We start from the raw sequence: 23,865 nt of genomic DNA, 5'->3' as shown, positions 1-23,865 counted from the left end.
AATAAGATACTGTGGTAATATAATATCAGTTCATAGAGTTTAGAGAATAGACAAACAAAATCAAAAGGAGTGCCACAATCTTAAATGATAATAAGATACTTATACAGTAGACGAGAAAAGACCCACAATTTTCAATTGTCTTTGTAAGTGTATTGTAAAAAGAGCGTCTATCTCACTTACGTGTCTAACTTTCTTCCAGATTGTAATATGTTCTTGCTCAGACAATTATCTTTCAACATGGTCACCTTCATGTTTCATTTTGATGACGTCATTATGTCAATAATTAGACTATACGTGGGTGCCGTTATTCACATACTGTTTTATTGACGTGATTCTGTTACAAATATTTAATTTATGCATATCTAACAAATATTATATCTGAAACTCATGTCTGTAGCTAAATAATGTCAATTATAGGTCTAATGGGTATTTGTTGATATCCAGGAGGTTCGCCATGTGAAGAAGAATAAATGAATTCTTTTCTAAAATATCAAATAACTTTACAAGGAGCGTCTTTCTTCCGGTTACTGTTATCAATAACTAATATTTATTATTTCATCGAAATGTAGAATAATGTGGTTTATTGTGGAATTAATAGAAAAAGGTGTGCCACAATCAGAAAAAATACGGAATCATCTACAAAAAAAATGCATTATTAAAATCACAATTAAATTTGAATCTTTCAAATCACTACTTTTGCTTGTATTATGGGTTTTCTTCAATGTTTTCCTTTATCCAATCAATGTAATTTGAAACTTTGGTGTACACTCCGGGGTAGTTGGCAGCAGCACATCCGTAACCCCAACTGGTGACCCCCACCAGATACCAATGTTCCTTGTTATCTTCAGTGAGAGACGAGCACACGAGAGGTCCACCGGAATCACCCTGTGTAAACAAAGGAAAAACAAAACACATTCCAAATAATACGTAATCAGAGAAATGTGGCGCGCGAAGTAAAAACATCACGCAAGGATTATATATTGTTCGCTTAGTGGCAGTTAAGAAAACAAGCAAATAGAAAACAGATTCATCCACACTGTGCGTGCTAACAGAAACATTTGCCTGTACGATCATGGAGGAAAAAATAAATATATTTTTCCTCCATGGTACGAGTGTCCTGTCGGCATTGGGTGCGCATGAATATATTTACCATAGGCCTATATATATATATATATATATAGTATAATACCTATTTATTTAGCTCTACGTCCGTGTATCGAGCACTCTATCCAGGTGATCTGAATTATTTACATATTATATATATATATATATTATATATTACAAAAGCCTCATTCAGGCATACCCGAATCCGTCGCACATTATACAAATGGTTATCACCAAGCCTATTCGAGCTACGTTATCTTTGTATGCCAAATAGCTGACGTTGATGTCCTGTACAAAAAACATAACTTACAACTGTTTTCCAATACCAAACTTACTTGGCAAGAGTCTACGCCACCGGCTAAGTACCCAGCGCATATCATGTTGTCTGTTATGGAGTTTTCGTAGGAATCAATACAATCATTCTGGTCGACTATTGGTACTTCTGCCTCTTGAAGAATCTGGGCCACACTTCCTCCGACTGTAAAAAAATGTTTATACTATTATTTAAAACACATTCGAGGTGTTATTCTATATCACCCATTGAACAACGTAGGCTTAATTGTTGAATTGGGAGAATCTTCAACAAATATTAAGAACAATCTGAGAGGTGCCACCTCCGTCAAGAGTAAAAAGAGAAAAGGAATCACAATAATCGTTTTGACGTTGGCCTATTATTAAAATAAAAGTGGTCCAGAATTGGTATTCCTCCAAAATTGAATGGAATTTTCCGTGACCACATATCTATCTGTGGTTTAAATTTGATAATGATCGTTCCTTAGTTTTTACGCTATTCTGCTAACAGACCAACGCACGAGCACAAATATAACTTCCTAGGCGGAGGTACGACAGTAATAACTATTAGTACAGGGCCTAACTGTAACTGTTTTCCCAATAAGTAGTAGTAAGATTAACAAAGGTAAACCAGGTTATCTACTGCAGCTACCTCTTAAAATAACGTTGCTAAAGAACAGCAAATAAATTAATGGTTCCTTACATTCGGTTGTTCCCCAACCAGTGATGACACAAGATGACGTTGTATCGAATATCCGATTACCAGAATAATCAAGACAAGCTGTGTTGATGACGTCAGAATCGGTTGGCACATCTTCCTCCAGAACCATCAGTGCTATGTCGTTGTCATTTGTCCCAGAGTCGTATTCAGAGTGGATGATAATCTTGCTTACTTTTGCGCCATGTTCTCCATTTCCCGTATCTACTCTCTTTCCAAGCCGATTTTTACCTAGGTTTACCTTCCATGGCTGTGCATTGTCGCTAAAAGAAATAAAAAGTTTACTCTTTTGTGTTCTTTTTGGAAACACCGCCGGCACAAACACCTCCTTTATTAGTAAATATCTTGGAACCCTACAAGACCAAACTACTGTACATACTTTTCAAAACAATGTGCCGCCGAAATAACGTATTTTCTACCAATCAACGTTCCCCCACATTGGAAAGAGTTTCCGTTGTAGAGCATAGCCTGCCAGGGCCAGGTGCCATCGTCTGCGTCTTCACCGCCAACAATACGAGACGACCGTTGTAGATTTTTACGTGTGCCACATCCTTCAGCTGTGAACATAATTGATGAATTGTAAAAATAACCTTATACTATTTTTACCGACGAGTTTGTTACAAAGAGAGATGGTTTTACAGTTTTTAAAAGCAATATAATATTACAGTTGATAATTTATTATATTGGTATTTATGTTACAATTTGGATTTGTGTTCCAAAGTAGATCAAATGTACTTAAAGCTAGAAGTGGTTCCCAATTGGACGACCGCAGCACAAGAACGTCGCAAAGGTAATGCAACTTGATGTCGTAGACATGATACCATGACGTCGTAGGTGCAATGCAAGGACGTCGTAGGTGCAATGCAAGGACGTCGCAAAGCCAATGCAAGAACGTCGTAGGCGCAATACAAGGACGTCGTAGACGTGATACCAAGACGTCGTAGGTGCAATGCAAGGACGTCACAAAGGCAATACAAGGACGTCGTAGTGTTTGTGTTCCAAGGTAGATCAAATGTACTTAAAGCTAGAAGTGGTTCCCACTTGGACGACCGCAGCACAAGGACGTCGCAAAGGCAATGTAAGGACGTCGTAGGCGTGATACCAGGACGTAGTAGGCGCAATGCAAGGACGTCGTAGACGCAATTCAAGGGCGTCGTAGGCGGAATGATGACCCATCGCATCATGATCGGTCAAATGACTTGCGCTGCGCGTAGGTCTTTACATTGTGTCTAAGTAGAAACTGATCTTAAAGGCCAGATAAAGGCCATATTATATCTGAAATACAGGCATGCATCTGAAACTAATATATTATTACTTTCTATATAAGTGGTCTTTAATAGTAACCAAACTTTTATTAATTCCATAACACTTACTTCCTTCTGGATTGCACGTAAGCTTCGAACAAGCCTCCACTTGAGTGTCTTCTCCGTCACAGCCTACCGCACTGCTGCAAGAGCACATCCTGGTTCTCTCGCGGATACCAGCATTGTTACAGTTGGTATTACACTCAGACCAAGACGACCACTCACCCCAAGAACATTCTTCTAAACAAAAAAATAGTAAGTCATTATGATGTCCCTGTCACAGCGTCATGATTTAAACAGCATCTCCCTGACGTCGTATGGCCAATTTGTACGCGGAGTACGCTAAGGTGTGTGACCAGAGCCATTGGTGACAAAAGTACATATGGTGCACCTCACATTTTTTATGCAGTTGGACAATTTGTTGAGCTTCTGAATGTTGTTACATACCTAGATTTAACTGCAGTGTGTTGATTTGTCCTACACCAGGTGTCAAAGGTCATAAATGAGTAAACAAATTATTTATTACCAAATACAGGTGTAAACTTACCGCAATTTTGTTCATCACTGTTATCGTCACAATCGTTGTAATTATTACACACCAATTTGTCCTCTATGCATTTACCATTGTCACAGGTAAACTCACTGTCACTACATGATGACGACGACGATGACGACGACGATGATGATGATGACGATGACGACGATGATGATGATGATGACGACAAATGTGCAACTGATGATGATGGAAGTGATGAGAAGGTGTATGGAAACCATGATGGTATTGAGAATGATGATGATGGTGGTAATGGTATAAATGATGATGATGATGATGAAAAACGTTCAACTGATGATGATGGAAGTGATGAAAAGGTATATGGAAACCATGATGGTAGTGATGATGGTGGTATAAATGATGAGAAAGATGATACAAATGGGAAGCTGGCTGATGACGATGCTGGACATATAAAAACAGTAATACTAAATAAGTAATAACATCATTAATAATAATTAAGCCTAACAAAATGGAAGGAAGATGACGAAGTTTTAAATAAATATAATGATTAAAATAGTAATATTAATATTGTTTTGATGTGCGTCGACAAAGAACCTACTTACATTATCAAAGAAACTAGTTACATCATGTTTGTGCGCATGCGGAGACATTTGGATGTGCTTTCTAACTCGACTACGACACCGATTTGGCGTATGTTAGGTCCAGGTGTACTACTGTAGGTCGTGAATCAAAGGGTTCAAGATAAAATAGTAATGATAATTATAAACTATTATGTGAAAGTGTATTATTACCTGCACAGTTTTGTTCATCGCTATCGTCGCCACAGTCATCATAATTATCGCACTCCCAGTAATGTGGAATGCAGTCACCATTTGAACAGACAAAGTCATAGTCATTACAGGCTGCAAGATATTGAAGTTTAATAATTTACTGTCTGATTACAATTATAGTCACAACAATAATGCATAAAAGTTTTAAAGAGAGTATATATATATTTATTTATTACCTGCACAGTTTTGTTCGTCGCTATCGTCGCCACAGTCATCATAATTATCACACTCCCAGTAATGTGGAATGCAGTCACCATTTGAACAGGTAAACTCATGGTTACTACACCCTGATTATTATTCAAAACAGATTATAAAATCAGGTTAGTGTAAACAAAATGTACGTTAGTTACTGCAGGCAGTAACTGCAGTAGAGTAATTGTAACATGGTACTTTAGACATTTTATTTCTCATTTTTCAATAACAACATTTTGCAACGTCGAAATTGATGATAATACTGATTGTGATACACTGGTGCTAAAATGTTGATGAACTAATTATCCTTACCTGCACTTGCACAGCTTTGTTCATCGCTATAGTCACCACAGTCATCATAATCATCACACTCCCAGTAAAATGGAATGCAGTTACCATTGGAACAAGTGAACTCAAACGCGTAGCAACCAGAACCTGTAAAATATTAAATGATAAACAATCCGACCACTCAGTTACAGATAATGGCGTCTCAAATCAAAGACGCTGGGTTATAACAAATATTACACCAATTACAGGCTGTTTATATTTCTCTTTCTGTAGCTGCAGTTGATCATTTTAAATGGAGATATTTCAAAATGTTTATAGTTCAGCGTCTCATTCATTTATAATGTTCAAACTTCTTACGTTGTTCAATACTTCCTGCTGTCTTCTTTATATTCTTTACAATCTGTTTCTATAAAAATAAATCAAAATGTTTTTATCATCAGGATGGGTTAAAAGTGGTCATGCTTAGGCCTACTAACTGTAACTAACTTCTGAGCATATCTAGTAATACATTCGTAAGTTTCACTTTTATTTCTACGAATATTATGCTTTGTAAAGAAAAAACCCCAACAAAGTCTGTAAACGCTCAGAAAGACTGTTTCCATCAGGAGCAATTATTCACGCAAATCGAAAGCGTTGACTATTGCGCATGCGTATTAAAGTATTAATTCGCATTCGTTTGACGCACAGGAATTTAGTATTGAACAGTGTTTGAAATGAATAGAAATTGCATTTATGCACCACTTCACTTAGTTAAGTAACTAAATGCGAAATATCTGAAATATTCTTTGATTTAGGTATATAAGCATAAAAGTATTGTTGGCCTATATTCATTCATAACGGCTTGATTAAGCAAAATACGTCTAGTTGGCTGCACATTAGGCCTGTAAACAAGGTTAGAAAACATCATTCAATGTTTTTGATGATATTAAATAAAACTTGCATGAATGAATATAAAGAATAATAACTTCAATGACTCGTAATTTCAGATACATTGAGGTTCGAGGATGATACAGAACTGAGTAAAACTCTGTTTTCCTTCTCATTATAAACATTCACCACGGATCTGCGCCGTGGAGGAGTATGAGAAAGAGAACCAGGGTATAATGTATAGAAACAGAGAGAGCGTAGAAACAGAAAGAGGTAGAAACCGAAAAAGACTTGAAAAGCATTCTACTACTTTGTTATGCTTACTTACATCCAGCACCGCATTTTCACAGATGTAGGCCTACCTAGAGGAGCTGCATAATATTGTTCTTTTTATCGGATTGTTTAAGTGTAGACTTACCAAATGATGTTTCTCCTTAGCTGGCATTGCGTCACCGAGTATTACCAGTAATGCTGTAAACAGCAAGTAACAGATCACCTTCATCTTTTGATACTGCTGATGTCCTAAAAATAGAATGTGTATATTAATAAAATTCAGTAAAAAATGACTACTAAACTAGGAAATGTTACTGAAGTTGCATACTTTTCTTTATAGTTTCGACTTTCTTAACTTCATTATTCTAAATCTTTATCACTTTCAAACTTTCTGCTTTCGTTTATCAATCCAAGTTTTAATCTTTGATTATTTTGTAACAGTTACAGCACAGACATGATATGTTGTTGAGAAGACTAGAATTATGAAATAATAAAGTAATTATTAAGATTAACAACTTACTTCTGGTAATCCTAAATTGTTCCTGAAACCACTCGAATACCTCGTCTGACGTTCTGTACGCACCAACACGAAGTGACCAGAACATTTCATCAAGTGTTATAAAAGCATTTGATCACGGTCCATTATTTTTGTTTTCTTAACTAACGCATGGCTATCTAATGGAATAAAGAAGCGCATTTTTCTACTATTGTTGTGCCTAATTGAACGTATAGTAGGCCTACACACAAAGTATACTCTTCGCCACACCCTGGTGGTTAAACTATTTCTCTCTCTTATTCTCATTTCCATTATCTACGCATATTTATTTCATATCGTATTACATTTTTAAGACTTAAGAAGCTATAAGCATGGACTTCTCCATGGATGCCTACCCTTTAATAAATAGTAATTTATAATTAATACAAATTAAATTCAGTAATACTTTTAGTGGATATTGATAATATTCTGAAAACCCTTAATTTGCATATGTTCCCAAGGTGTGAACGAGTTGTGATTTGTGGAATTTCATTTAGACTTTTGGGTCTTCTTTCTCTTCTGTGTTTACTTTTATCGAAATTGGTGAATGGTTAGAGTTATTTTGACTTTATGAACTAGTGTAGTAGACATTCTTGGACCTGTATTTTACCTTTTTCCCCAGAAACTAATTAATGGTTTGAGTAACTATTACCGTTGTGTTATTTTAGCAGATTCTTGTAGACATTGCTTCTTTGCAATATGCTATTTACTTTTACAGAAACTGATTTCTACAACTCAGCATCACCAACACACAGACATAACTCAAGAGTGAAATCGATTGCATACGCTGTATTATTTTGTTTTCTTAACTAAGTTGTATGACGTGGGGATATCTAATTTTAAATTGGTATCTTTACTTTACTACTTTTGACTATTGCCTGATTAAACTGCTTATACAAATCAGCATTTAGGCCTACGTCCGGTCCATATGGTGGTGTTATCTTAGCAACTTCGACTATTCACTAAGTTTTACCTTCGTCACAACCGGCCAACGGATCGAGTTACTTCATTCATAACAGAAATTTATAGTACTATAGAAGCGCGCAATAAATAAGTATCGCTTACTGCCACAGTATTACGTTTTACATAACTAGATAATCAAATTCCTCGATGCCAAGATTTTTACTTTGCAAGATTCGGCAGCGAACGTCGTGTTCCTATCCGTGTTTTCTTCATAAATTTCAAGAATAAATTTAAAGCTTTAGATTTCTTTCAAGATTAACTGAGCAACTTTACAATTGGCATTATATATCACCATTTTGAATGATTTATTGTGTGATTTTTTAATACAATACAATATAGTAACATTTTTTCTCTGCTATACATCCACATGGAACTTTTTATTAATTTTTACTTAATATTTTTATTATCATAGTAAACTTTCCTATCTTATTGCACTTTAGTAACTAAAACATAAAAAATAGTGTATTATCTACAAACCCCCAACCGCCCATCTCTTCCCCAAGCATTATCCAACCACTGTAATTCTATAGATTATATCTATGTTTTACACTAGACTGACATCGGAGATTTAAAGTGCGTCACTATTACGTACTTCACTAAATAAAGCAATAATACTCGCTTTACGGTTTACATGATTACAATTATTCTGTAGCTACTAAACTTAATTTATACATATATTTATGCAATAATATTGATTTTGTGAAAAGAAAGGAAATGTTCCTACACATTCACCAAGGGGAAAACATAGCTGGGGAGATGGGACTTTCACTACTGGAACCATCCACTGTTATACATCAGACATTCGTCATCACCTTGTTCAAGCAATGATTGTTGGGCTGGCGCTATAAAAATGGAACAATTTGTTGTCTAATTTTTTATACATGGACCGAAATACCACAAGATCCAGAATAATGTATTTTTACTAAGGATAATACACAGAGTAAACTCAATAGTTTTGTTTCTTTTAACACTATTTAAAACTATTTAAAATAAAATATTGCATAAAATGATTTTAGGGAATTACAAATAAAAAATATTCCCCTCTTTCAATATCATCTGAGTAACAACATAGTACAACCATATATTTATTAAATACAGTATTTACAATTTATATATATTTTATATATTTGTATTTATTTATTTTTTTTTATAATAAACAAAGATATGTATTGAAACATACTGTACATATATTATATTTTTTCAACATGTGAAGATTGATTCCTTTTTTATTTTTATTCTTTCTTTCATTTATTTCAACATCAGGAATCATTATTGTAATCCTGAAAATATTAGTATTGTAGGGCTGTGGTGAGTCTATTGTTAATTTTAGCACACAACATTACACATAGAAATACTTGAGGGTTTTTAAGGATTCCAGATGGCTTTAAGTTGGATGGAATGTTTCAGCATTATCTAACTTTCTTTAGATTGTTTTTGATTTGAATGACAATGACGGTGCCAACTCCTGAAACAAAATAACAAATGGAACATTCAAAATTGAATTGTTAATGGTATTATTGTTTTGTTAGTCAGCGAGTTAGTTATCAATGTAAAGTTCAGTCTACATATCAAACTAGTTTGACAAAAAAAGTGTGATGTGCCCAAATATGGTAGTGATATGCTTAAATACAGTAGTGATCTGACATCATCATGTCCATATATGGGCACATCACAGTTTTTTGGTCACAAAGTTTGATAGTGTAGACAGAGCTTAAGTCAGTCATCAAAAGTAGTCTATTGTTACTTATCGTTAGTTAGTAATCGTTAGTTGTTAGTTTGTCAGTGTTACTGTTTGTCATTGTCCATTCATATTTGGTTTCAATTGGTTAGTCAGTATGTATGATGATTAAGTGTGGGAAAACATTTTTTTTTTCCATTAATGTTGTTTCAGACACAAATTGAAACATACCTCATTTAGTTCTGGAAATAGATCCAATATAACTGTATCTAGTAGAACGTATGAGAGTTGTTTGTTTAGCTTTGGGTACTGTAAAACATCAAACACCAGTTTGAAGCCATCATGGAATTTATCTTTGCCTAGCAACCATGGTAGTACACCTAACAAAGAAAATCAATTATACGATATCACAAATATAAAAACTTCCTTTGAATAATCAGTTTATTAAATTTGTTATTTAAAAATGTTCTCCCATAGTTTAACTTTAGTAAATTGTAGTGAAATATATTTAAATTGTATTTTGAATTAGTAATTATTAATGCAAATTGTAGAGTTTTCTTTTTTTTTTTCAATTTGTCAATATTAACTCTGTGGTCTATTTACTAGTACCAGCCTTAAAACTATTATAACCTATAAACTACTATAACCAATCACTTTTATAATTTCTATTACAAAAGAATAATGTGTCTTTTCAACAAGGTCAACAAGTTGACGCAATTTGACCTCATTACCCAAACGGTTTGTAGATGATAATAAGATGATGACAACAATACCTGGGAAGAAGTCCATCATTTGTTTAAATGTTTCATGTTTTCTCTCTAGTTCTTGTTGCTCTGTAAGCGGTGGGTCATCATCAAAAAACAAAGCATCTAAAAAAAATATAATCAATGTTTATTGTTTCTTATGACTGATTGATAAAAATTGATTTAGAAGTTATTGATTAAAAGTTATTGGGAAGTTATTGATTAAAATTATTTGGAAATGTATTGATAACAATTGATTGAGAAGTTATTGATAAAAATTGATTGAGAAGTTATTGATTAAAATTAATTGGAAAGGTATTGATAACAATTGACTGGTAAAAATTGATTGAGAAGATATTGATTAAAATTGATTAGAAAGTTATCGATAACAATTGATGGATACAAATTGATTGAGAAGTTATTGAATAAAATTGATTGAGAAGTTATTGATTAAAATTAATTGGAAAGGTATTGATAACAATTGATTGAGAAGTTATTGATTAAAATTGATTAGAAAGTTATCGATAACAATTGATGGATAAAATTGATTGAGAAGTTATTGATTAAAATTGATTGGAAAGGTATTGATAACAATTGATTGAGAAGTTATTGATTAAAGTTGATTGGAAAGTTATTGATAACAATAGATTAAAATGGTTTTGTAAATATATATATTTTAAATCCACTGCAAATTAATACTACTAGAAATACATTTTAAGTACAAACTTACCTCTGAGAAGATGGATAATTTTTTCCATTTGTTCTTCACTTTTGACTTGATCAAGTTTCATGCCCAGGTAACTGTTATGAACACAATTGTAGAAAAAAGAACAAGAAGTTATTAACAAATCTGGTTAGTGTAAGATGATAAACAAGTGATGATACCATTTAAATAAGCATCTTTGCTAAAAAGATGAATAGCACAAATGTTGAATAAATTAACCAGTCAGAAACTGAGTATAATATTTGGCAAATGCAGAGGGTATGCTGTTTAATATAATAGAGATAACACAAGTATATAATATGCAAAAAGAAAACAGAAAACGAAACTAAAATAAACAGGATGACATGTTATTTTTATATGCATTTAATTTGTATTTATATATACTGTATATAACTTGAAAGTTATGGACTTTACAAACATCCATACAATATATGTGTAAAAATAATTGTACACACATAAGCAGTGCATATTTAACAGTTATGTAAATTAGCAAATCACCTGTCAATGAAAGCTTCTAGAAGATTTTTGAATATCTTTTGTAGAGTGACAAGACAATGATGTACTCTTGCTGGCACCTCAAACACAGAACGAGCTGGAAATAAAAACAAACGATACAAAATAATCGAGAGTATTACATTTTATACCTAGATAACGGACAACTTTAGCGGGAACCATATTTTGACAACGTATTAAGGATGTACATATGATTTTGGAAGAATTGCTCGCGCTCGCCACACAGCTGTTGAAATCATATGTATATCCTAAATACATTGTCAAAATATGGTTCTCTGTAAAGTTGTGCTTTAAGGTAAAACTACCATATATACTTAAGACAACTATTTATACTGTGTATGTTTGTAATTTAATAATAATTTTTATGAAAGGGTATTAAATGAGTCTTACCTAGATACAAAATGTAATCAAATATGCCGTCCAAGTGTAAAATGTCTGCTTCTGGGTTTGAGCATTGTTGTAAGGTATCCTTGTCAGCGAGCATGTCTGCATTATTGCCAAACATTGTGCCTGTCAACTAATTTAAAAACAGATTATTGCCAGCATATCGTGCTACTCTGTATAGTACAACCAATGGACGATTCAACTAAAATAGTACTTCATTGTACATTGTGAAGGTAGTCCTGAAGGTAATACTTAGTTCAAATGCAATACAGTTTTCAATATTTGTCTATAGTTAAACTTTTTATTTAAACCAATCACTGCGCAATATATTAAAATATGAAATCTTACTTTACTCTGCATGTCAGAAGCATTGGGCTCTGTCACTTCTGTTTTACTGAAATTACAAAATATAGTTTAAAGTAAAATTCAAAGTTATTCACATGGCTAAGGTATTGTGATGGTATATATGTATATATTGCACCTTCTATGCTAGTGGATGAGCTCGGGTTATTGGGAGAATTTCAAATACATAGTGGAAAAACAACAAACATTAAAAAGACCAAAATATAAAAAACAACTATATTACACAGTATAAAAAATTGTTAGTATAGTTAAATAGAGAGTAATATATTATTATATTGAATACATACATTATCAATAAATCTAAATAGAAATATTTACATATTAATTAGCATATATAAATATATTCAGTAAAAAGACATTAAAGATACACAAAAATATCAATATAAACACAGAAAATATTCATTCTTTGATATGAGAGCATAGGTCCCCATTTAGAGTCTGCTTTGAAATCCAGGTTTAGTGGTGTTAGTAGCTTTGGTTGCTAATTAGAATAATTTTTATTAAGGTCATATTCACAAACTGTTCTTTACTTGAACTTCTATTAAAATGATCAGACATTACTTTTTTCCAGTAATTGAAGGTGAGCACAATTCATGCTTTTATGGTAAAATTACAGTGCTATTCTTTCATTCTTTTCTCAGAATGGACACCCCTCAATAGGAAATGGAACAATCCTAATACTTATTATGCAGATATGAAAAAAAAAATGGATGTTGGGTGTACTGATAAAGGTAGACACTTATGAAATATACTACAATTACATGCAATATATTTAATCACAAACTAGCAACACTGTTTTACAACAACAAATGCAAATTTTTTTTTAGTTTGAAAGGAGTGGTGTAAAGATGTAATCAGTTTATGAAGAAGGTCCTTTCTTTATACAGTTTGATTTTATATCATAAAAATGTTAAATATTATTTTATAATCCTAGTTTAGAAGGTTGTTTATTATCTGTCAAAAGATTTCAGAGAGAGAATGTACTATCTGATACCAAGCATTTTTGTGAGCTGAAAAATTAAGTTAAGGAAAGCTTTAATTTTATAATAATTTTTAGCAAAAAGAAAGAAAAACTGTGGAATATGTGGATATGTACAACATTATATATACTGTATTACATTTAATAAATGCATGAGCGTGTTTTTTTGTTTTTGGTATATAGTGGATAAAATCAAATAAACAAATTAACTAAATTATTTCAAAAATGAATTTAAGCAAAACAGAAAAGTCTGGAATAATAATATAAATTTTTTTTAAAAATATCATTAACTGTACTGGCTTGAATATACCATTATAAAAATATTATTATACTACATTTCACTGAAGCTTATAACTGTGCAGTCGATAAGAAGGAAACATAGTTAGCTGACAAAAACTGGTAATTTCTCGCACGAGTATTGAGGGCTGTATTCAAGCGAATACAGAATAATGTTCTGATATATTTCATTTCAAAAATTGAAAAATATTATAAGGCAAGGCAAAAGTGGTTAGTTAAGACATAAAATTAAAATATATACAAACAATGGTGAAAATTATTATTAAGGACATCGCTAACAATTGAGTTTACCCCATAAACTGGCCAAATAAACCACGTAGGGCTTTAAAAGCCTCTAAATTCTGAAACGGTTTCTGTTTCCTTCAGTGTCCAGAGGCAATTAAAATAATAAGAGTAAATAATGTTTAAAAATTAAATTAATATTAATGAAAAAACAAAAATGATATTTAAATAAAAAATGATTTATTTATATTTGTAAATAAATCATTTTGTTGCAGCACTAGTGAATTATTACAAATTTAAATATTAATAATTAATGAAAAATGATATTATTATAACAAAAATGATTATTCAAAAAAAATGTTCGGTTTATATTTGTCTTTATCTATAGTATTTGTAAACAAAAATTGAAAGTATAAACACAAATTAAAATTGTTAAGGGATGACGGATGAAAGTAAAATCATTAATAAAATAAATATATGCAGTTCCATTTCTACATTTTTTTTCAAATAAAAACAACACTATATAACTAACGCCACAAATTTAGCAGGTTACTCTTGAGGGTTCTATTTGGATTTAAGGCTACAGGTATGACAAGCCATCAGGTTTGTTAACAAGAAATTGGCTGGCTATCAAAATAACACTTTTTCTTCCTTAAAATAATTTTACCTTATAGATTAAGAAAGAGATGCTTTTATAATTTTCACTGACTGAAACTAAATTATATTATTATATTATATTATTTCATGCAATGCCACACTGGCCATTAATACATTTCAAATCAATTTAAAGTTGAGTCGCCTGCTAAATTTATCTATACTAAACAGGAAGTAAAACAAACACTTGATAATGACATATTTAAATTTCTCATTCTAATTTGCATGCCTATTTGCATAAAATATAATAACATAACTTCATTATTTATTGACAATAACATATTGACAAACATTATTACAAGGGGGTGACATGCAAGTAATGATTCACAAAGGAAACAGAGGATGAGAGTTGGAGGGAACATTACTATAAATTTTTTTTGACATAAAAAAATTATTTAAAGTTTTATTGTAGTATTTTCACCAGTGTAAAAATTGCGATAGGCTTATTCCACTTTCTGGACAATTTTGTTTAAGGGTGTAAAATAGGCATATTTTATTTTCATATTTAACTATAAATTAAAAAACTTAAGACTTAAAAAAAACTATTTACGCAAGTGTTAGAAGCTTACCTTGGTTTTGGCTTTGGGGCTTCTACAGAGTTTAGAAATGATTGTAGAAATGCCTCTAGATGTTGCCCTTTCTAAAACAATAAAACAAACATCATAATTATTGTGAATATCCCTTTTGCTATAAAATAGTAGTAGAGTATCATACAAAAATAAACCATACCTCTTTCATTAGCCTTTGGGGTACAGACTTTACCATCCTCCCTGAAATCGAAACATAACAGAATTTAGTATGGAAAAGAAATAACATAATAGACAGTTTAACGTGTGTGTGCATTTGATGACACCTAAAGGTAAAGATATAAAACAACTATTTCTCCTTTATACTTCCACATCTAATAGTGATAAAGAACAGATATACAATACATACTGTTTAACACCATATTAAGTGAAATTAATTTGAAAACTTACCCAGATTAACGTCACTAAGGAATTTAGTGACAAATTCGGTGCCTGGAGTGAGGAAACTATGAAGGAGTCCACTGCCACGTAACACTGGTTTGGTTAAAAGGTTCTGAAAAAAAAAGAGAGATTGAATTCAGTCCTTCACGACGTAACACTGATTTTTGTTGAAAGGTTTTAAAAAAGAAAACTAGAAATTGAATTACCTGTAGATACTTTTCAAAGCAGTTTCTCTTGGAATCTATAAACTCTTTTGATTTGTTACCAAATGGTCTCTTGGATGGCAAGGGAACGTCATCAAACTCCCCTCCTATATAAACAAAGTAACACTTATAAACCATCTAATTTCAATTGGTAAATGTATACATTCAAACAAAGGTGCACTTAATTTTATTATTTAAATGGTTGTATCTTGAATCAGGAAACTAAAGAAAAAAGTCTTACCATGAAATTCCTTTAGTTTGCTATCAAGAACATAGAACTCCTGATAACGTCTAGAAAGATAAAATATATATTCATTGTTTACATAAAAATGAAGGAAGTAAAATGAATAGAACTAAATTGATTACACTTATGATACCATGTCTAAAAGATACTTTAAGATAGTCAGGGCACTTTGACCTGACATATACAGTGAAGTGAATAATTTTACTCTGTCACATCCATCACAGAATGGGGTATTGTTGTGTAGCCAAATGTCTAGGTTTAATTTTTTGCGTGTGTAGTGCACAAACCCAAGAATTATTTGGGGAGCAATTACCTAATCCAGAATAGAACACAAATTTACCTTTGTACTTCCCAGGATGTCTCACGCCCCTGCTCAGCCTGGATGTCAATTCTCTCAACCTTGATAATGTACACATACACATCTTTATTTCCCTCTGTTTGTATCATTAGGCCTGGGATCTCAATACGCCAGGCTGTCAGGTCTCTGTTAGGTGAGGCAACACTCTCTGGCAGGCATGTCTCATCATCTGAAGACTGCAGATCTAAAGTCTCAAGGCCTTGGTTCAGCTGGATAAGACATATAATTAATCATTAAAAGTGGGCATATCTTTAAAGGTCTATATTTAAATGCAGTAATATATGATGCTGCAAGTATAGCCATGACTATTGTTAAGAGGGACAGAGGGAAAAGACGTCATTTACCATGTGAGGTATTCTAAATGTGTAACTACAAAGTGAAATATGGGTTACACAGCAATATTTGGATTTTCTGTTATAAGTAATACTTGCACTGCAATGACGTTACCTACCTAAATGTAATGCAAGTTTATCTGGCTGCAAAATACCCAGATGTTAAAGTCATGATTAAAGGGTCTTTCACACTTGTTTCAGCACGTTTCTGGTAGGGCACCAGCAAATCAAATCAAACCTCAATGTTTCATTTTCACATGGATACGCACATATCAATTAGCACATATCGGCAAACCGTGCAGGTGTGAAAGACCCTTTAGTAATGCATTATGCAGTGATTCCTAAATCAATGCAATAATACAGTTAATTGTTTATATATTTTATTCTCTATTTTGTTAATATTAAAAATTATTTTCCTCATAAGGAATTACAAAGATCATTGACTTACACTAAGTTGACTTCCCTCTGGTTCTACTGGCATCCCTTGGTCAGCATTATTACTACGGAACACTCCCTTTAACTTGCTACCAATCTTGTTAATCAATGCTTCATTTGAACGCCTGATGTTGGCCCTACCAAAAAAAACCCCCAATTATTACAAAAGAGAAATTACATTCAAGATAACAGTCAAGAGTTGCATTTGATGGACAGACAGACTGACTGACTGAACAGATTTAAAAGTGCACTAAATGGAAAAAAAACATTATACATGTATAGTAACATAAAACAATATTCAAAACAGGACAATTTTCAATTTACAGTCAACTCTCTCAATACTGGTCACCTTTGGGCTTGCCAAATATATCTGGTTTTCTGGAAAGTCTGGTATTCGGAATGTGTTTTTAATGGTAAAAATAAATTTTGACCATTTGAAATATGTAGTATGGGAGAGTTTCTGGTTTTTAGAGTGTCAGGTATGGGGAGAGTTAACTGTACTAATACGAACACACTAGGAGACAGACAAACAAACTGACAGAACAGATTTGGTAGCATTTCACTCTATGATGCCTACTAAACTACAAAGAAAGTAAAAATTCCCAAATGTATGACCACAAGCACCTAACAGGTACGTACTGTCTAGAAACAGATCATTTCATAAAAAAAAAAGCGACTAGAGATGGATACAAAATAGCTTCCTATTAAAATTAAAAGTAAAAATACAATATCAAAAATAATATAAAAAAAAAAAAAAATTTGAAGAATTTGTACAAATAATTAACTGCAAAGACAGACCATCTCAAATAATGTAAAAACTTTCTACAATACCACCAAACCTCATGGGAACAACAACATTATGGCAACACATAAAAAACATTTTAAAAAAAGTTTAAAGACAATCAATGCATGATAAATGAAGATGATTTGAGCTAGAGGTGGGGGGAGGAGAGGGATGTTTATAATTACCTGGATGGTGTGGCTGGTAGGGGTAAGGAAAGGTCCTCTGATGATAAACTAAATCAAAATTTATTATTATTTCATCATTTATCTATTTAATTAATTAACAAGACAACAGGGAATGTTTCCATTATCCATCCATTATTTTTACCTTAATGTCACTTTATATGTGTCAAATCTACTCCCTAAATTAGCATACAGTATTATGTTGAGGAATTCAAATGCGGATATAAGGTTATATTTATCGACTGCAAATAGCCATTAAATCATCAAAAGACCTAATCATAATTTTTTTAAAATCTTTTAAGATTCATCATTTAAGTACAATTTGAAATGAAGTGAATTAAAGTGGAAATATGTGTGTCAGGGGACAATCCTTCTAGAGGGAACACTTTATTCGGTAAAAACACAACATACTTTGATGATGACCGCTGCAATGACTTCTGAAGTCGCTCACCACAGATTCGTGCATAATGCTGTATAAAGTAAAAGATAAATTGTTAAATTGAGGGTGCTTTTTGCATGAAAGGGTTGATAACTCGGTGTGTGTAAACACCATATGATAATATCAATAACTTTCTTAAATGTTACATAAGTAAATTGTATATAAATTATAGCAAAAATGCACAATAAAATCTAATTATTTAACATAAAAATAAAACAAATTGTTCATTGTCTGATAATTATTAAAATGTTATGTAACTTACCGCATCACTCTGATAAAACAAAGGTAAGAAAACAGTCTCCAAAACAACATAAGCCTGGCCATAAGCTCTGTAAAAAACATACAATATATACTTCAGATACAAGAAACTCCATACCATACTTCAATCATACTACATACTCTTACTATAAGGAGTATTATTTGGTTTTTAGCTTGCATGTTTTTACCTGAAAAGAGCAGTATTTGCTGGTCTCAATTTCATAACATCTTCATATGGCCCACTAATAACTAAAAGAATAAGATTTTATTACTAGCCATTTAAATTCTTATTATTATTTTTCTGTACTTTTTTACTATTTTTAACATTGTTGATGCATTTTAACTGCAGTGTATTCAAACAAAGATTTCTGATTTTATATAAATTAGACCAATAAAAGATGAACTGAATTTATCTTTGCTAAAATATAGAGTAGTATTATATCTCAAGCATACAATCACCAGATTCAAGTAAGTCAAATGGCCGAGCAGTTAAGGCAGGGGCACTGTTTACCATACTTAAAGAGTCAACAATATCGGAGAGGGTTCAAGGCCGACCCGCTCCTAGTTCTGGTAGTGGAAAAAGTCTTCTGGGATAAGGACTATAAACCGTCGGTCCAGTGTACACAGAACCCAGTTCATTGTTCGATATGAGTAGGGGGTTACCACGGTGAACTGGTTCACCAAATAGCCCCTGTATCAGGGGATTACCACCTATCTGATAGGACAGTGATTAATACTATTACTAATGGCAATTATCGGCCACATGTGCCTAAGGACAAAACAAAAAAACCCCAATTTGTTATCATCACGATCACCAGAATACTAATGACTTACTCTGTTTAAGTTCTTGTTCAATGTCCTCACCAAATGAGATCCTATCACTGGCATCTGGGGCTATGAACATGTGGTATGTGTCTTTTGCTTCTTTGTGGAGAACTTGAATCTGGTTCTGGGTTAGGTCAGAGTTCATTATACGCCGGTTGAATTCCTCTGATAAAAAATAAACATTTATGAATGACAAATGATGTCTGTGATGAAGATAATAATAAGCATGATATTTATATGGTAATTCTGATAATTAATGTTACGAAAATTATGATAAATGATGTTAAAAAGAAAAAGAGAAAATTATAATTTTCTTTTTACTAATAAAACAACTCACCAACACCAAGACAAAAGTTGAGAATATGTAGAGCGCCCTCAGTTTTCATGAATTTCACAAACTCATACAATGTGTTGTCTTTATTAGAAAGCAGTTCAGATAAACCAGTGCGCAAAGGCTGAAACACAATGGCATTATTTAAACTGTATTTATTTTTATTCAAATTTTTGCCGATTACAAAACAGAGATATTAAAACCAAGGAAAGATCTAAACCCCTATGTTAGTAACCCAAAACAGACAAATAAAAACAAATTAATTACAATCTACAATTACAACATCTACAAAAATTGAACAACTGCAGACATTTTCAAAATTAAAAATATTGATCCTAGCTAAATATATTATATATTATTGCACTTTAAAGTAAACTTGTTTTCCTTTCCAAATTTGTGTTGTCAAATCCATATAATTGGCCCCTCTATTGACTTAACCTGACCGGTATAAATGTAGTATAGTATAATATCTGTATGGATACACTTACTGATTGGATTGTTTTACTGTTAGTTGCACAGAAAGCCTGCAGAATAAGAACAGGTTCAGTTGGAGGATCAGTTGATACTGCCATCTACATAAAATGAATATTCATAGATTATGTTAATTAGCCATAATGTCAGAAAACAACAGTTTATGTATTCTTGTACACCAAATGAATCTAAAGCTCTGTCTACACTATCAAACTTTATGTGTCAAAAAAATGTAATGTGCCCATATTATATGAACATGATGATCATATCACTACCATATTTGGGCATATCACCACCATAGTTGAGCACATCACAAACTAGTTTGATAGTGTAGACAGAGCTTAAAGAGAGTAATAAATAATAAATAAACTCACTGGTTCTTCATCAAACAAAAGCTGTAGCAATAGATTCACAACATTCTAATGGTAAACAAGACATTTAATTATTATTTTATAATTAAAAACTACAATTTTAAGCAGAAATAAACCACCAAATGAATACAAATGTTTTGGTTGTATCTATATAAGACTAGTTATGGTAGAGAAAATATAAATTACTAGAGTAGAGCCCTTGTCTCAAAGTCCTTATTTGGAGGGAGATATGCACAGTCAATAATTGAGAACTTTTGGTGAATGTTTGTTAAGTTACAAAAGAGAAAAACTCACTGGATTCGCAAGAACATCCATTGCTGGTATAATAACAGAGCCTGCTAAAAGTTCCCGCAAGAAATTTTTTGTTCCTCTGTAAAAAAAAAATTGAAAATATAGTATTTGAATTTTACAGGTTTAATAATTTAAATATGAAACAAGGCTTTATTTTGTTCATTAGTGGACTATTCCATTTTCATTTGCAGTGTCTTTTTTGGACAATAATGTCATATTATAGTAGTCCATTCAGGAATAACTCTGTTTATCCTGGTAAGTAGTCACAAATTAAATTGTAAAATAATTTAATTCAACTTACTGACAGTTAATTGCATGCTTTGGAATAAGCATCGGAAATATGGCATCCAGTAAATGGCGAACATATCGCAGTTCATAATCTCTACTTCTTGCAGCACAGTGAAGATTGGACCCATAGGCCTTCAGTATTTCCACATCAAAATTTTCATTTGAATTTACTAAACGGAAAACAATAATGTAAAGTTAAGCACTGTCTACACTATCAAACTAGTTTGATAAAAAAAGTGTGATGTGCCCAAATATGGTAGTGACATTCCCAAATATGGTAGTTATATGACATCATCATGTCCATATATGGGCACATCACATTTTGTGTGTCACATAAAGTTTGATAATGTAGACAGAGCTTTAGAAACTGCAGTGATATGTTAAAATGAAATATATAGCAAGTTTAGAAAAAAAAAACCTACGTTTACGTTTAGTTCGTAGGATTAAATCAAGATGTGACAAGCCGTTCTTAACAAGCTTGTCAAGAATAAGTGTTGGTAGATCAACCTGTAAAATATGAATTTATATGATTTTAAAATTTAATGTATTGTAAATATTGATACCTTTAATTTTCACCACCGGAAGTGCAAAAATCGTAATAGTTTGGATTGTGCCGGCCACCAGTTTAAAACGACACCCCTTATAACATGTAATCACGTATTATTATTACGTACAAAGTAATGATACATCTTAATGTTTCACTTAAGAATTTCAATTCAAAGAAAATACCTTTTGTAAACGTTTAAGAAGTATTGCTGCTATATATCTAATGCCAGACCTCAGTTCATTCACAAATTCTTCATCTTTACTTACATCCCTGTAAATTCACAAATAATATTATTTTTTTGAAAATCTATTTTTAATTAGTTAAATAATGGATCCTAATGATCCTAATATTTGGGATAATTAAATACATACATTTTCCGTATTTGTTGTACAGTTTAACTTACATAAAGCCGTGTATACACTATCAAACTTAATGTGACAAAAAATGTGATGTGCCCATATATGGACATGATGATGTCATATCACTACCATATTTGGGCACATCACACTTCTTTTGGTCAAACTTGTTTTTCATTATCATACTTACTTATACCAGGAGTAGACAAAATCTTTTAGTATCAATTCAAAGAGCTGAAATTGAAAGTAAAAGATATACAATATATAAATTATCATTGTTATTATAGAAAGAAATTTATTTCAACAATATTTTAAGGGGTGTCCATTCAGCCATTAGGGACCCTCACAAAAATACAATTTGACAAGACAATAACACACAACAATTAAATAGATAGATGGATAATCTATTTGTTTTTTATATTAAAATCCCTTTGTATAAAGAAGAAAGTCAGGCTTTAATAATAACTTATTAACCGATATATCAGAAATCCCATAATTCTCCTGCCAGAAGGGAAACAAACCTCCGACAAAGCTTTATCAACTCTTTGTGGAATATATACATCTGTCCACGGCTGTGTTGATGATATGTCTACAAAATATCTGTATTTAATAAAATAAAGAAAACCATATAGTTATACTGTACCATGATTATTATTAATATTATATATATATTTTTTTTTTTTTAAAAGAAAGATTTTTTTAATTTAAAAAAAAGTGATCATTCTCCAATAACTGACATAACATGACATAAAATTGTTTTTTTTACATAGGAAATATTAATGAGCTTTTGGTCTGGGAGGGTGGACTGGAAGACAAGATTAATCTTCATGTCCATATATATAAGCCCTGTATGCACCACTTCGTTCATCGTCAGGACCGTATTTAATAATCATTTTAATGTTCGCCCTTCTTCGACCGTTGAACTTGCTACCAATTCCTTAAAATATTTAAGAAAATGTTAGACTTAATAAATTGAGAAAAGTTTACCTATGTCGACAACACTGACTGTCTGTGCATATACCACAAGCATGTGCTTTAGATTTGAGTGACTTGTTTCCTGGAGTCTTCTTGCGCTCAAATGCAGCAATAAAGTTTGGTAAAACTGACACGTAGTTGAAGATAATGTAAAAGGAACCAATTCCAGCCAGAAACGCCCATGCCACAAACAAAATATGAAGGTAACTAAAATAAATAAAAGAAAAGAAAAACAATTATTGATTACTTTATTGATTGTGCAACACTGCATGCTTGCTATGTTAACAAGCAACAATGATTTTACCCCTTTCAAAATTTGGATAGTATATGATCACTTCCTCTAAATAGACGCTATGTTATTTAAGGTGGATAAATCAGTGAAATCTGAAAGGGTGAATAGAAAGAGTAGGCTAGGCTAGCTAGGCCTAGCTTCATTCGAGCTAATTATTTTTCAATTTAACCAAAATATACTAACCTATACAGAATAATACTAAGCACTAACAAAGATACAGATGCAACAGTGAAAGATGAGTGTTGTTTTGATAATTCGAGAATTTTACGAGCAGTAACTTCTCGATTTTTTACACCGGGATTCATTTTTGACATTTAGTTCGCCATTAAAATTGTGAGGGCGCTGTTCTTCATTCTTAGCCTTTAAAAAGTCGCTGTGCACACATAAACAAAACAAATATATTTAAAATTTCATAAAATGTTTAAAATTTACATTATTAGACCATTCTTAAACATTTAATAACATATATCTATCCATTA

General features: G+C 32.0%; 2 protein-coding genes across 2 annotated transcripts; both read right to left on the bottom strand.

Moving 5' to 3' along the window:
- Nucleotides 1-18: 18 nt before the first annotated feature.
- LOC144839342 (uncharacterized) lies at nucleotides 19-6,986 on the bottom strand. Its single transcript, XM_078694658.1, has 12 exons — nucleotides 6,902-6,986; nucleotides 6,527-6,630; nucleotides 5,599-5,647; nucleotides 5,266-5,388; nucleotides 4,938-5,048; nucleotides 4,723-4,833; nucleotides 3,965-4,372; nucleotides 3,487-3,657; nucleotides 2,493-2,670; nucleotides 2,099-2,376; nucleotides 1,440-1,582; nucleotides 19-885 (listed from the first exon to the last, which is right to left on the bottom strand). The coding sequence occupies exons 1-12, from the start codon at nucleotides 6,984-6,986 to the stop codon at nucleotides 706-708; spliced, it is 1,941 nt and encodes a 646-aa protein (XP_078550784.1). The 3' UTR covers nucleotides 19-705.
- A 1,256-nt stretch (nucleotides 6,987-8,242) lies between these two features.
- On the bottom strand, nucleotides 8,243-23,846 carry LOC144840866 (sorting nexin-14-like). Its single transcript, XM_078696931.1, has 29 exons — nucleotides 23,570-23,846; nucleotides 23,107-23,301; nucleotides 22,641-22,719; nucleotides 22,310-22,353; nucleotides 21,946-22,033; nucleotides 21,639-21,723; nucleotides 21,230-21,386; nucleotides 20,932-21,007; nucleotides 20,641-20,685; nucleotides 20,284-20,367; nucleotides 19,802-19,919; nucleotides 19,474-19,629; nucleotides 18,828-18,888; nucleotides 18,644-18,710; nucleotides 18,354-18,412; nucleotides 16,990-17,113; nucleotides 16,192-16,418; nucleotides 15,849-15,898; nucleotides 15,611-15,714; nucleotides 15,414-15,516; nucleotides 15,166-15,206; nucleotides 15,006-15,076; nucleotides 12,270-12,315; nucleotides 11,928-12,054; nucleotides 11,523-11,616; nucleotides 11,031-11,101; nucleotides 10,331-10,426; nucleotides 9,789-9,937; nucleotides 8,243-9,344 (listed from the first exon to the last, which is right to left on the bottom strand). Exons 1-29 carry the CDS (start codon nucleotides 23,698-23,700, stop codon nucleotides 9,303-9,305), a joined length of 2,790 nt encoding a protein of 929 aa, XP_078553057.1. The 5' UTR covers nucleotides 23,701-23,846; the 3' UTR covers nucleotides 8,243-9,302.
- Between the last annotated feature and the right edge of the window lie 19 nt (nucleotides 23,847-23,865).

Source organism: Antedon bifida, chromosome 4 (assembly GCF_963402885.1).
Source record: "Antedon bifida chromosome 4, ecAntBifi1.1, whole genome shotgun sequence".
In the NCBI taxonomy this organism is placed as follows: domain Eukaryota; kingdom Metazoa; phylum Echinodermata; class Crinoidea; order Comatulida; family Antedonidae; genus Antedon; species Antedon bifida.
The sequence above is the reverse complement of the archived record's forward strand: the minus strand, read 5'-3'. Positions and strand labels throughout refer to the sequence as shown.

Bases quoted from the DNA above. Each gene is read 5' to 3' on its own strand.
- LOC144839342 (XM_078694658.1), bottom strand. From the start codon at position 6,986: ATGTTCTGGTCACTTCGTGTTGGTGCGTACAGAACGTCAGACGAGGTA. The intron at 2,671-3,486 runs GTAAGTGTTATG...TTATGTTCACAG, and splicing joins TACGTGCAATCCAGAAGGAA to CTGAAGGATGTGGCACACGT. The intron at 886-1,439 runs GTAAGTTTGGTA...TTGTTTACACAG, and splicing joins GTGGCGTAGACTCTTGCCAA to GGTGATTCCGGTGGACCTCT.
- LOC144840866 (XM_078696931.1), bottom strand. From the start codon at position 23,700: ATGTCAAAAATGAATCCCGGTGTAAAAAATCGAGAAGTTACTGCTCGT. The intron at 10,427-11,030 runs GTAAGTTTGTAC...TATTTTTTTTAG, and splicing joins AATTATCCATCTTCTCAGAG to ATGCTTTGTTTTTTGATGAT. The intron at 9,938-10,330 runs GTATTGTTGTCA...TTTCTTTGTTAG, and splicing joins AATGATGGACTTCTTCCCAG to GTGTACTACCATGGTTGCTA.